This window comes from Columba livia, chromosome 15 (assembly GCF_036013475.1).
Source record: "Columba livia isolate bColLiv1 breed racing homer chromosome 15, bColLiv1.pat.W.v2, whole genome shotgun sequence".
Taxonomy (NCBI): domain Eukaryota; kingdom Metazoa; phylum Chordata; class Aves; order Columbiformes; family Columbidae; genus Columba; species Columba livia.
In genome coordinates this window covers 4,690,873-4,705,367 of record NC_088616.1, presented here as the reverse complement: position 1 = coordinate 4,705,367, position 14,495 = coordinate 4,690,873, and the positions used below count along the sequence as shown (strand labels likewise).

Below are 14,495 nucleotides of genomic sequence, written 5' to 3'. Positions count from 1 at the left end.
CCAGACTCAAGTTCTAAAACTTGAACATACAAAAGTACTGGCCTGAATTAATTTTTTGCCTGTTGCTTGAAAAAGCACTTGGGCAACTCTCACTTCTGTGTATTTCCTGCATTATATTCAATAGCTTCAGTAACAAATCATACTGTTAGCTCCAAAAACAGCAGTCCCTTTTGCACTCTCTAATGATGATGGAACATTCTGTAGCCCACATTTTAATAGCAGAAGCTATTAAAATTCCAGAAAATAGATATAAATCATGTTACAGTAAATTTGTTTAAGCTGTCCCTTCCATGGCCATTTCCATGTACATAAATTACCATATGTGCTTATATAAGAACATGGATGACAGCAAAACCAGAGGGAGAAAGCCTCTTATTTATAATCCAGGACAGCAAATCCTCTTTGATCCTGTACCTGGGATTTTTTTCTTAACATTGCGGTGTACAAACAAGAATAATTTCCATGGTGACATTCAAACACACAAACAAGAGACCATCTGCCATGAGATGTCTCTCTTGTAACACTAGATGACTTGTTTTGTTACGAACACAGAGTATACGTTTTAATTAAAGTGACAAAACCAAAATCAAGCAGTCAGTCTATTTATACTTAAATACACGAGAAAACACATATTTAAACACATATTTTTTTTTATATTGTGGTAAAACAACTGAAAGTCCTGAATATTAAAATGCATTTACCTTTGTAACTTTATTTCTCAGCACAGTAAAGGTTTAACTGACAGAACACACAAGCTTTTTATTGGATCTTTAGAGATCTTTAATAGCTTTACAAGAAAATGGTAATTGTGCCTATGAAAACGTTAACACTTACATTGCTACCACTTACAATTAAGACAAAAGAAAATCCACAGTAGACACGGATCCCTCCTAGCTCTCTATGTTATAAGACAAATTGGTATCTACTTCCATTTCATACTTTTGGAAAGAAGATCAAGCTGAATATCCCTAGGCAAGGTAGAGCGTACATACAGAGGAGTTGAGAAAAGGCTACTTACACCGCGAGTTGTTGTGTTGTAATTCCAAATCTTGATCTTGGATATACCAAAGTCATGTGACCGGGTGGGATTGCGGATAACAAAGTAAAGTTGGACGGGCGGATGGAAAGGGCACGTCCAAAGGAAGCTTTCCTTCGTGGTCTAAAAACACATACAAGTAGACTGTCACTAATACTCTTTCCTAAAGCAGGATATTTTAAATAACTCACCACCCCACAGAAAAATAGACATTGATTAGAAAAGTAACAATCTAGTAAAATCTGCTATGTTAAGAGCAAAACCTTAACCTCATTTCCAAAGAGTAAATCCGACTCTCCTGCCGTAAGACAGCTCACAACAACCTCACAATTAGATAAAGGTCAGCGGCTCGCTGTCCCAGTACGACATCTGCACGCTCACAAGCGCAGGCAGCCTGCCATGCTTTGCAACTGCAGGGGCAGAGCAAGCCCAGTTTATTTTAACCAAATTAATCAGCTTTGCAGGCACTAGAGGGGATCACTGAGTGCAATGGACACTGTATAATCATTTTATATCTTAAAATGCTTACATTTCTGTTTTGACCTCTAAAGAAGGAAATCTTATAGAACTTTATTTCACTGCCTCTATTTTAATCGGACTTTGCAGACAACTGATTTCACTTACAGATCTGTTCCTTGGAGCGATATATAGGACTCTACACTCGAAATTTTCTAAGAAACTCCCAGTGTGAATTTTACAGACAACTGACAAACGACATTTCAAAGTACCAAAAAATGCCTAATTCTGGACATTATCCAGAACTTATATCTGTACATGTTCAGAAGTTGAAGAAAAAGATGTGTGGCAGCTCAGAAAGAAGCAAGGAGTAAAGAGTTTCAGAATCAAAATGTTCAATATTAATATACTTGATGTTGAGTGTTACCCTAAAACTGAGATATCCTTGTTATTCTGAGCTTTAACATACCTAAATTCGCATATAAGAATCAAAAAGGTTTAGGGAAAGCAATTTCAATGAAACGCCTGATCCATGTCTTATTAAGCATTACATTCCATCAGGCACTATTTCCTTAATTGTGAGGATCAGATGTTCTGCCAATCTTTTTTTCCCCCCCAGCATATCACAGAGTACAAGGGAGGAGGCAACTTAAGCCCAGGTTAAAGGATAACAAGAGGACAAGAGAAAATAAGCATGCTTCCTTCTTAAGTGTAATTAAATTTATATTAAACATCTGGAAGAAGTTAGCAGTGAAGCGCCCACACCTTCAGATCACAAAGCTTACTTATGTTTATGAGCAGACATACTACAAAAATGTGAAATTTCCTGTCCTTAAAGCTCTGTGTTCTTGTTCTACAGATACTATGATTGTATTACAATGCTTTAAAAATTGAATGTGTTTTTTCATCCAAGACAATACAGACAATACCACAGAGTTAATATGAAAGTAGGCCAAGCTAAAGCTGCTTCCTTCCAGTTGCTCAGTTAATTGTCAGGCAAATTAATCAAATTTTGCCCTAAAACGAAATTATAACTGAATACCAACATTTTGGACAGAAAAGCTGGATTTGTTACTAGTAAATAATATTTGCATTTTTGGAATTATCAGATAATTGCTATGCAAATCAGGTTCAAAATGCAATCATGTTTCTAAACAAAAACCCAGTGATGGAATACTAAAGAAATATTATCATGAGAAATTTTCACATCCAGGACCAAGCTCTTACATTTAAGTTCTTGTTGACCAAGCAGCACAAATCTCCTGGGTTGTCAGCATTTCGAATGTCCACATCATGAGGAGACACAAATATCTTTTCATTGCATAAATCAAAGAACTCCACCTCGCTCAGGCCCACGTGTACTGGATTTCCCCAGTTAGAAAGCAGTTCCATAGTCACATAAATGGCATCACGTACTTCCATATTGGTTGTCATCTGGACCAAAATGAAATATGGGATAAAGAAAAGTGACAAAACAATAACGTGGAACAAAATAAGACTGTTATGACTACAATACTGATGAGTTAGAAGCAAAAAGCTTACCAACTCAAGGCTATCTGTACAATATTCCATCATTCTGGGTTCTGCCAATTCTGCCCCACATCAACTAATAAATCTACAGCAGGGTAAGAGAACTTATCACCTTCTTAGATTCCAGTCCACTCCAAAGCCTAAGGACAAACCAGCTCTCTGTTCTTTCTTTGATTCCTTTGTCATTCTGATGAACAAAGAACAGTGATAAATTCTCTCCTCTTACCCTGCCATATGGTTTATTAGTTGATGTGGAGCAGCATTGGTGGAACATAGATCATCCAATGTATCATCAGTTATGGTGCACAAACACACAAACCTTCTCTCTCAACACGGAATCTGCTTCAGATTTGTCATCAAACAGGACTATGTCGTTATCACAAGCAAAATGGCTGTCAGGCTCCTGAAGGACATTCAGAAGTTTCTTCTGTTGTCTGAAACATACATACACTTTTATGTGTTACTTCCTTATAACTCTTGTGCTTTTAAGAAATAGTTTTGTTGGTGTGAAGGTGCAGCGATGATAGGATGAACCCACACAGCCCACAGAAGAATCCCATGTACCCCAACACCACTGCAGCAGTGGGTAACTGTTGCAGCATCCTCCCCCTTAGATACAGAGAGTTTGGTTAAAAAAACAGGCTCCAGTTCTCTGCTGGTTCTGAGGCGGCCTAAGAAAGTATAATAATTCATAGTAATACAGAGACAGAGGGAGATGTTGGCAGATCCCTGATTCACAGAGACTGGCCCAAGGCTGGAACTTTCTCCCTGATTTGCTACTACTTGCATGATGTCTTGCGTATCTAAAAATTATCAGACATAGTGAAAAATATCTCTCGAAAAAAGGAAATATATATATATACCTGCTTCCAAAAGCACAAATTCTCTCAACAACTTTTGTGACTGCAGTCCTTGTCTGGCTTTTTTCTGGAGGTTCAACCATTGCGGAAACAACAGATGAAACAGAAAATTTTTTCTAAATAAGAAAAATATGAACATGTGTCACTCACATTGTTCTCTACATACCAACACATATCGGTCTGCATCTCTGGAATCAACAAGAGTTTGGGCCCAGCTCTGGTCTCAGCTAACCTTAGCTAATCTGTAACTCTGTACTGAGTTAAAGCACATTTAACAGAATTGGTCTCAATTTGCAGTGCAAGAGCTGAGCTTAGAGCTTAATCTTCTGCACGGAAGAAAAGTAATATAAAAGCATTCTCTGATGACTATTAAAAATACATATATATGTATGTCTGAAATGTCATTGTATACATTTGGTAGGACTTGGAGTTTGCCAGAGCTATGGCAGAGGTCTGTCTAGACTTTCTCCTTCTCCAGAAGAAAACATCATAAAGAATGTTACACCCAAAAATGCTCAGTTTTATTAGAATAAAATCTGGATTTATTTTTTTAAACATACAGCTGTCAGTAGTGACTACCTAAGAGAAAACAGAGGAGAAGTCCTACAGTTCTTACAATGCTACAGGCTCTTTGTCTGCCTGTACCCCACGTTGCAGGTACACCCTGCTCCCTTCATTTTCTTTTTCCCTAGAAATTTCTTGGTAGGTTCTGTCAGATACAGAATATTCAGCATGGTGAACTACTAGTCAGATTAGGAATGGCAGCCCTTCTGTTCTTAGGTCACTTCCATTTCTCTAATTTTTGAAGAGTAAGAGAACTTTAAAGTGCTTAGAAGTTAATTACTTTTTTAGTATTAAAAATTCTGCATTATTGTGCATTTAAATAGCAAAGACCAAGTTCCGGATTCCCTTAATTGTATAAGCAAAATTAAATTACTTCTGGAATATAATTTAGGTCAGTTTTAAGACTAAAAATTAACACTGGGTTTTTTAAACTCTATTTCAATTGTCAGGGTAAAATTATATCTATTTTAAGTATCATTTCATGGTATTTCATTTAAGCACTACAATACTACAATTAGTTGCCATGTTAGCAGGAAGATGTGAGAATATTCAATGCGACTTGTTCTCTCAATCACAAAGTTATAAGTATCTCAAAACCAAGAAGAATAAGATTGAAAAGTTGACCCAGATGGTGAAATCATATCTAAAGTACTTACCTACTGTAAAAGAACATTTTAGACTTCGCTTGTAACCAAAACTTCACAGAAACCTAATGTTGGCTCAGCAATGACAGTGGATACATATTCATCATGGCATCAACTCATAACTTCAGGGAGCATCAGCTTAGGTTAAAGAAGTCAGCTGTCCTGGAAACTCTCAGAATTCAAATGAGTAACATATCTCCCTTCCTACAAAAATGAGTGTCCGGAACACCAAACCAGAACCGCACTTTGAATCCATGAACACTGTCTATAATAGATAGCTTTGTAAATTCTAGTTTATGCACAAATTTCTTTATGTACTTTCTTCCTGTTAGGAGAGCTGAAGTATAGGTTATGCTCAAAGTTTAGCTAGGATGGTCAACACAAACTTCCTTATTCTTTAACTTAACCAGGAATCTGACCTGAATCGGAAGGGAATAGATTTCTGTTGATTTCCTTGTTTATGAGTTTTTAAATTGCTTTTAAACATAGTTGTTGGTGGTAAGAGATGTACACGCATTGGTGCAGAAAAGCCATACTAGCTCCTCCTCCGCAAGAGCCAGCAGTGTACGCGAGAGCTCTGCTCAGAAAGCAGAGCATGTATCAACAGGGAACAGTGCCCATGTTAGTGACTTCAGTAGGAAGGCAGGATTTACTGCTATGGAAATCACACATGATATTGTTTAAGAAGCTTCCAGAATGAAAATGGCTCAAACAAGCCTGTAGCTGTGCATTTGCCTGTATAGACATACCACGCATCTGGTCTATCAGTTACTCAGCGATACCTGAAATCAAGAGAGAGCTCTGGGATGCTGTCCTGAGGAAACGGATTAAAGAAAACCACCCTATGGAAGAATGCTACAAATTCAATTACACTTAAGAGGCATCACCATCCATTCATACACAATCTCAGTGTATAAGAAATTGCAATTCATGGGGGGTTTGCTACTCATCAAACAGCCCTTTTCTGTATGTTGCCATACCTTTTGAGGGCTTGTGGAAACTGTCTGCATTTGTAGATCTCTCTGCAAGGCTTCATTTTCAATTTGCATTGCTTTAACCACAGCTGAAACTGAGAGATCAGGATCCTTCTCACACTCATTCTTTCGAGTTGCTGAAAGCGGCCTTTCTGGTCGACTTGATGGTCCTGCCCCACCGAAAAAAGAAGGAATATTCATGTTTCCCGGCATACAGGTATGGAACATTACAACAACATATTTTTGAAACATTCGATTCAGTCACTGACACAGGGCTTTGCTAGCAGTCTGTAATCAGCCCAAGGAAGGCTGAATTGCACCAATTTGTTTTTATATTAAGATGCCAGGTCACATCTACTTTAGGCAACAGTTGAAACAGTAGGATAAGAGGAGGAAAACTGACAAATGAGAAATATATTTTTTAAAGCTTTTTGTACTTGCTTTGTTCAGGTATTTAATGAAAATGCCTTGTAACAGTTAATTGAAAAGGAAGTATATATAATAGCAGCACAGCATTTTTCAATGTAACTGGAGTGTTCAGCTATTTTGGAGGAATCCCCAGAGACTTCTAGCAAAACAAGGGGAGTCAGGAGTTGCTATTTTCAAGGCAAAATAAATGACCTTATCACTTAAGTAGTCATCAAAATGCTCATACGCATCCCAGTCTTCCCAAACATCACGGAGAAACAGAAACGTCAAAGCCTATAAACAGGTTTAAAAGAAAGGAAATCAAATTTAACCATAGAGGATCTGAGATTGGACTAAAAGAGAAGCCCAGTGGTCATATTCAAGGACTTTGAAAGTCAAAGGAAGAAAAGAAACCAAAGTGGTACAGACACTAAAAATCAAGTGAAAATACTGAAGAACTGACTGATGCGCAAGCGTGTTCATAATGCTGCAGTGAGGTTTGGTGAGCTGCAGAGTAAAATGGCATTTGCCAGTAACATGAAATCTACCTTGAAAAGACAGGAAGTTAAAACTGAACTGAGATTCGCGGCACTCACACTCTTTGAGCCCTATGCCATCTACACTCCTAAAAACTTTCAGCAAGTATTAGTCATCTCTGCAACAGGGACAGCATAAAGCCTTTTTTTTTAATTTTTCTGTACTATACCATCCCCCTGAAATGAAATTAATTTAAGGATTTAAAGTGATAGTTGGATAGAAGCACTTCTAATAAGCACAATTATAACCTGAGTAAATGCTACACATATCTTTGGAAAACGGTCAAAGCAAGCATCTGCTCAGACAGATGGTGGGTGAGGGTCTCAGAAGCTACAAAGAGGAGTTATTTGAAGCCAAAAACAATTAGCTTATTTTCCTCACTCTGGTTTTCTGCCAATTAAGAAACTAACATTTTGACTTCTCAAAACTGTGAGCTTTATTGCTTTCTTGGGACACATCTGGATTTTGCTTTTTTGAAAAGTGTCTTAACCGCAGAGTACGGCAAATCTGAAAACTTTATCTCAGACTTTTCAAAACTTAAGTTCATCAGAGTTGTTCAGGTAAGGACTGTGCTGAAATAACAAATGCAGTCACAATTTTAGCCCCTAGATTTGGGGCTGTGTTTTGAAATGGTGTTCTCCAGTCCAGGAAGAACATTTTCCAGTATGGTATGAGATACAAGCACATCTACCCAGCACAGGGGACTGACCTGCAGTGTTCAAGGTGTAATTCAAGCACAGTCCCAAACAGCAACAGTTTGGATGTGGCGTGGGAAACTCTGCCTCTTTTGCTGTAAATGCATTATGTTAAAATCTTACACCAAAGCATCAATAGCTGATTTTGAGAAGACAAATTTCTGTTAATATGACAGGGAACAGATCACCATGAGGAAATTACAAAAGACAGAGCAAGCACAAGGACTGAAAGGGAGAGGAAAATGTCTGATGCTGTGAATGCAAAAAGAGAAGGGAGGTAGTAAAGATGTAGCAGAAGACACAATTTTAGTTAAGTCAAAACACTTGAGGTGGTAAAAACAAAATGACAACCCAACCAACGAAAAGCCAACCAACCAACACACACACAAAAAAAATCAAAACAAAACAAACAAACACCCCACACTACAAAAAAAGGACAACAGCTAAGAAAAATCACATATTGACAGATGTGTGCTGAAATTACATCTGAGCCAGAGGGAAAAAAAAGCATGAAAACTCTCCTTATTGACATTACATATTCTTATTTCTTACTAGAACAAGTTCTTCCATGTCTTTCCTGCTGCAGGAACTCAGCGGAGAGCGGCCGAGTGATTTTATTTTTTACTGCGACTGGTCTGACGGGAATGTACATTTCAGCATTATCTTTTCTTTTTGCCGAGAGAACTCGTAGCGGCTTCACTTCTGCAAGATAATAAGTGAACAGAAATAATCAACTTCAAGGATCTTTAGGAGAAGCCAGCTAGGGAAAACTTAGTGGATCTGAACTCCTAAAATTTTGCCACTTTAATTATGCTGGCATAGTTCAAGTGATAAGCTACATCCTCCATCCCTTTCGTTAATACTGTTCTATTGATGGAAATGTTCTGTTGATGCATGGCTTGCACATACTTAGTGAAACAAAATAAAATATATCATTATAAGGTACAAATATATCTCATCTGTACTAGATATTTACCTGCATTACTGTCAAGAAAAGCAAAAATAAAAAAGAAGTCCCCAGTCACTTAATAACATAGTTATACCAAAATAAATTCTTAAAATACAGAAGAAATATTGTCTTATTTAGAAGTTTCAAAGGGAGTGAGGGCTGCCTACTGTAGTTCATATGAGTACTTCTTCATACTTCTTCAGTTTTTTATTTGAGAATTATTAATGCCTCCATTGTTTGCCTCACACCTTTGAAACTTCTCCATGGAAAAACATAATCATGTTCTCTCCCAACAATCTTGTTCTCAGTGCTGCTCCAGCCCGTGTTCCCATCTCTTCTTCTACCACCTCTCCCCATTCGCACTCCAGTCACCTCTGTGATAATGCGAGGAACACTCCTTTACTCAATTTGTTCAAAGATTGTTCCTCTTCAGTTAAGCAATTAACTGTGGATAAGGCAAAGAAAAGCAAAAAAACCACAACCCCAACTACCAAGAAACCAAATGAATGTACCTGAAATGAGTGGGGAGGGAATTTTGAGAAATACTGAAGGTAGGTCCAGGTCTTGTTTCTGCCTGAATCCTCTACCTTTAACAAGTTAATAAGACCTAGTGACTGGTTTTGGGTTTGGACATGGAGATCTCCAAAGGAGAAGACCTGACAAAAAGAAGCAGCCCATAGCCAGATAGATCAGCTTTCTTCAGTTGATACACCTTTCATCGGGGATGAACAGCACGTGCTGTGACAGCAGGTATCCAGCATCCAGGATGTGAAAAAGAGGAAGCTGAGACTGAGAAGATTTGGCTGCCTGGATTACTGAAAGAAACAGTCCAAAAATATATTTAAAAAAAATAATTATCACTTGAAAAGTCTCGCAGACAGCCTGAGACAATCTTAGTTCAAGTATCAAGGCTCTGTGATGCAACTGGGTTAACCCAGGCTATATCTTTGTCTTTGCAAAAAAATTCTTAACACAGTAGTAAGAGGATGCAAGTCTCCCAAATCAGGAGATTAAAACAATTCGTGAGACCATGGAATAATCATTAATGATTAACCAGCAGTGATTCCCTTAAAAGTAATGCTCTCAAAGAACTATTATTATGGTACTTTACTAGTGTATAATTAACTGACTTACTACTTTGATCCTTGTTGAACTCCAACATGGTAAGGCCACCAGAATCAAGGCCAGAGCATCTCCCAGTGTCCTGACGTTCAGAAGCTTCTTTCTGCTGTGATCCACTGCAATGCAGCTGAAGGTCTCCAAAGCTTGCAATTGTTTCCTCAGTGGGAGATGGTTCTGAAAGCACATCCTCTTCAACAGAGTCATCATCATCACCAAGAGAGTCTCTTTCCATCCTTTTCTCTTCTTTACTGAGTTGTAAGCTGCTTCTCGGTTTCTGGTACAATTCAAACAGATTAGCCAGAAAAGCTCAAACATGTATTTTAAAATAAACCAATGTGGCTGCCTCTTCCCTAGGAGAAAGAAAAATCTTCTCCTGAACTCAGAGCCATGATGCAGCTAAAAATATTCACAATCCTATGCTGTCTTCACTCCTCTGATGACTTGTATAGAAAATCATCCTGCAACTCCTTCACTCCTTCTCATCAGAATCCTTGCAGGTAAATTCTGTAGGTCAAGGATTCTTTAAAACCAGTTTTTAGGAATAAGTTACAAACAGGAGGTAAGAGAGGGCAAGGGCATATATTTTGCCAGCCTTGCATAGTTACCATGCATTTTAGCTTGCTATCTGAAGACTAGCTGCAATGCAGATTTTCCAAATGCCTTCAGGAGACTACAAAGCCAATGTACTAGCAACTTCTTCATAATTAATAGGAGAGACCATAACAGTCCTGTCTTGTACACATCTGTACTACAAAAACAGTAGAAAAGAATTGTGGTTTAATGGACTAAGCTTCCAGCCCTCACAGATATTTTTTTTTTTTTAAATTGGACACACTGTAACAGGATTTTATGCAAAAATTAACCTATTTGAAACACACTGCTGACAGAACTGCCTTGCCTCTCTCCGCTCATGCCACAAACAGCATAGGTGATACTGGAGAGACATTTGGGTTTATGAATGTAAAAGGAAAAGACCTTTCACATCTTAAACTTATTTTTCTCCTACTTTGTTGGTATTAAGAGATTTGATGTAAATATAGGTAAGCAAACTGTACGAGTAAAATGAAAACCTGAAGCTACCTTAGGTACAAATTAAATGTGACAGTGTATGTGCACTTTGCAATGAAAGCTTCAAGCTGCTCTTCTGCTATGGATTACACTTGTTAGAAAATCCATGTTGACAGAAACATATTACAAAGAGAAGGCAAAATTTGGTTCAAAAGAGGGTCTACAAGCAACCCGAGGCTTGATATCGAGAACATCTTTATGACAGTCAGGAATAATATTTCTAGCTATTTGACAGACAGTTATATGGCATTTCTTTTGGTTTGAAACCTCATGATACCTGCATTGTAAAAAAGATACTCAAGAAAACACATTATAGCTTCAGGAAAACAGAAGTATTTCCATCTGAGATACAAAGGGAAGGGGGCTTTTGGTTTAAAATTATTAGATTGCTACTTACACATAAATGATTATAAATATCCATCACTGTAAACAAATTACTGGTTTAGAAAACCAAAAAAAATCATAAGCTCAAAAGCAATATAGGAAAGGTAGAAAGACGCACTGCTAGGAAAATGTGTTTGGGAAGTTTGTCTGATGTCAGTGGTAAGATCTGTATACAGTTTCACATATAGATGCTACTCCACTACCCAGAAAAGCTTTATTCATGTCATTAATTGGCTGGGCAGAAATTTTTGTTCATTTATTCATATTTTTAAGGACAGGACATTTGTTAATTGTGCTGGAACCAACCGTAAGTAGTAACCAAATGAAAGGCTGAACCGTCAAACAGTGAAGTCAACACAATAACAACCCTTGATGGAAAGCAACTGTATTGATTATAATATTTTTAAAACTTTACTCTGACTTCTGTTAGGTAAAGCAATGACATGCAACAATTTTAGCACAATTATTGAAAAACTATCATAAACCCAGAAAGAAAGTTATTGTTTAAGCTTTCTCTAACCTGACAGCCAGGAGTTATGTTCATGTGGACAACCATTAAGTGAACTGAAAGTCTCCTTGCATGAAATACCTTGGTTCTATCCAACAGACACAATATTCTACCTCTTTAAATAAGGATTTAACATGTTAAAGTGTTGTTGACTGAGATTAGATTTTCAAAGTAGTTTTACTTTTTCTTTTCATTTTTTCCTCCTTTATGTCACAGCTTATCAGCGTGAAATCATCTAGTGAAAGACACACTATGTACTGGGTTTGCATGCTCTAGTCAGGACTGACACCTGAGCCTGTTCATGTTTCAGTTGACACTGCCATGAACAATAGAAGGCAACTGCCAGTTGTACCTGGGAGTAACGGAGAGGATCATCATCATCATTTGTCTCCATGCTCAAGCTTTCATAAGGTTCAAAATCCTCAGAGTACTCGAGAGGAGGCTTAATGCAGAGTTTATCACCCCTTTCGGTTTTAATCTCCACAGTTTTCTGTTAAAAGAAGCATACAGGGGAATTGGACACCTTTTGTGCTATCAGCAGTGCAAAAAGAATAATCATTACATTTTACATAACAATATCCAGATCAAGCAACATTTTTCCGCTCTTTTCCATGAAGGTTTCTCTCCTCCCGGGGTCACCCTTAGGCCCCTGCATCAACTGTCTGGTACAACCTGCATCTTACTCAGTGGTTGCACATTTCCTTAGCTAAATAATGCCAGTTGCTGTAACTCTGCTATCCTCCCCTCCAATTGGATAAAAGACTTAAGCTATCATTCTAAGCTAGTCTCAGGCAGTCGCTAGTTTTTAGTATAGCTGCCTATATTTGGCTAACTTTCCAATCTGGTCAAAGGAGACACCTCCTTCTTCATTTGGTTCTTGTGATTAGAATGATTTAGATTATGACTAGACACACATTTGGCAAACTTAGCAAATGAGTTCTGACAGGCCAGTATGTAAGCAGTGATCTGCTGAAATAGCAGCTGAGAAAATGAATTCAACTAAGCAGCAAGGGTGATAAATAAAGTAATGCAGCCTTACAATTTGAACGCGAAATATGTGCTGAAAGAAAAGAAAACCTGCTTGATGTGACACAGACCTCTGATCTCCATTCACTCAAGCACAGACTGGACATCCAGCCAGGGCAATTGCTAATCAATTAAGGTAATTATGTGGGTAAAATGTCTCAGTTGTTCAGAATTCACATTTGTTCTGTTGATGAAGTCATACTCCTTCACAGGTTAAGTCAGATCCTTCTTCACACCAAAAGAAAAAGAGATCATTGAGGTTTCTTCAGTGAACCAAGAACTATGTAGCTAATGGCCCTAAATTTCTTACAGGCAGGGTATTTTCATTATCCATAAATATGTTTCTTCTCCTCTGTTTTACAAGAATCTGTCACAAATTATACCTCAAGCTATGCAAATTACACCTCTGTGTCCCTTAATACTACCGCAGGGTGGAGAACAGCAGTGACAGGAGGGATGTATCTCCAAAATGAGATTATCTGTTCTTGCACCAGATAAGCTCTGTAGGCTTGCTATCAGAGATGTCAAGCAACAGCTATTTTGCTGGAGGACAGAGTGAGCCAATCACATCAAGTTTCTGTCATGGATGTGACTGAAACCAGACCCTTTCAATGAGATTTGCCTCTCTGGTCTTCAAAGTACACACAAAACTGGTCATGGTATCATTTCAAGGTACCACTCCGTATCCAGACCAAACTAAGACTCAGATTCTATGAGAATCCCAACTGCTCACTATCTACTAGTTGCAATCAATTTCCCCTAAAATTACTTATAATCTAAGAATTAGTTCAAAGATGCATTCTGCAAACTGTTCCTTACCTGAAACCAACCTCTGCGTTTCATTTTCCTTGGTGCCGTCTGTGTGCTGCATTTTTGCAACTCACTCTGTTCTAGCTGGGCTGCTTTTTCAGAACACAGAGACAAGAATTAGAAGGCAGAAAATACAAATATAGTATTTGACAATACACCTTAGTTCATATTCTTTTTTTTCCCAGATGAGGGCAGAAGAGCAAGTCTTTGACATGTGACTGGTATCAACACCAAAAAGGCGTTCCACTTTGCATACTGGATAGGTGTCTATCTGTAGGAGGAGTTTTGAACCTCTTCAGGGACAGTAATCATCGTGTGTATTCAACAGAATAAATTGTTTAAAGAGACATTAACTTAACAGCAAGTAAAGCCCCATATTAATTGATATGAAAGTATAGCAATATGTTCTAGAATAGGGGCACAAATCACTAACTCCCAGCTGGGTAGACAGCAAGCTGTCTTAGGAAGCCAACTGAGCCCAGAATCCAGACTACTAAAGGCAGACTCTGATAGACAGGGCACCAGTGAACAACAGGCGATGTGCTGAGTTTACAAAGAAATTGTGTGTATTTACTCTCAAACTCAGAAAATATAAGGTACTGGCAGATTAAGTAGAATGTATTAGGTATTTAACACACTGTGCAGAGAATAATTCTTCATATACAAGTCGTAAATGAAGGACAATAATTTTCATTCACTTCCAAGGCAAGGAAGAGTTGGTTTCAGAACTTCTGCAAAAATTCTTTGTATAGTCAAACAGAATTAAGGGTATCTATGCAGGAAATGGTGCCAACTTATAGTGGAACCACGGATTTTTGAGAAGATGCTTCCATTGAGACAAAGACACAGACAACCTGCATGTCACATCAGCATCCTCAAGGGAACAAGAACATCACCAGCACTCTCAATAGCATCCTAAATAAA

At 38.0% G+C, this 14,495-nt stretch overlaps 1 protein-coding gene across 3 annotated transcripts in view; it reads right to left on the bottom strand.

Annotated features, from left to right (window-relative positions):
- Positions 1-14,495, bottom strand: part of KATNIP (katanin interacting protein) — a 55,624-nt gene that overhangs the window by 34,745 nt on the left and 6,384 nt on the right. For 2 of the 3 annotated variants that reach the window (XM_065030727.1, XM_065030729.1), the window contains exons 4-12: positions 13,581-13,663; positions 12,088-12,225; positions 9,788-10,049; positions 8,257-8,406; positions 6,071-6,234; positions 3,886-3,998; positions 3,342-3,456; positions 2,720-2,926; positions 1,019-1,159 (exon numbers count right to left, since the gene is read on the bottom strand). In XM_065030727.1, the coding sequence (XP_064886799.1) occupies positions 1,019-1,159; positions 2,720-2,926; positions 3,342-3,456; positions 3,886-3,998; positions 6,071-6,234; positions 8,257-8,406; positions 9,788-10,049; positions 12,088-12,225; positions 13,581-13,663 (1,373 nt within the window). The remainder of the gene's footprint in view (positions 1-1,018; positions 1,160-2,719; positions 2,927-3,341; positions 3,457-3,885; positions 3,999-6,070; positions 6,235-8,256; positions 8,407-9,787; positions 10,050-12,087; positions 12,226-13,580; positions 13,664-14,495) is intronic. The other variant, XM_065030728.1, reaches the window with a different exon arrangement.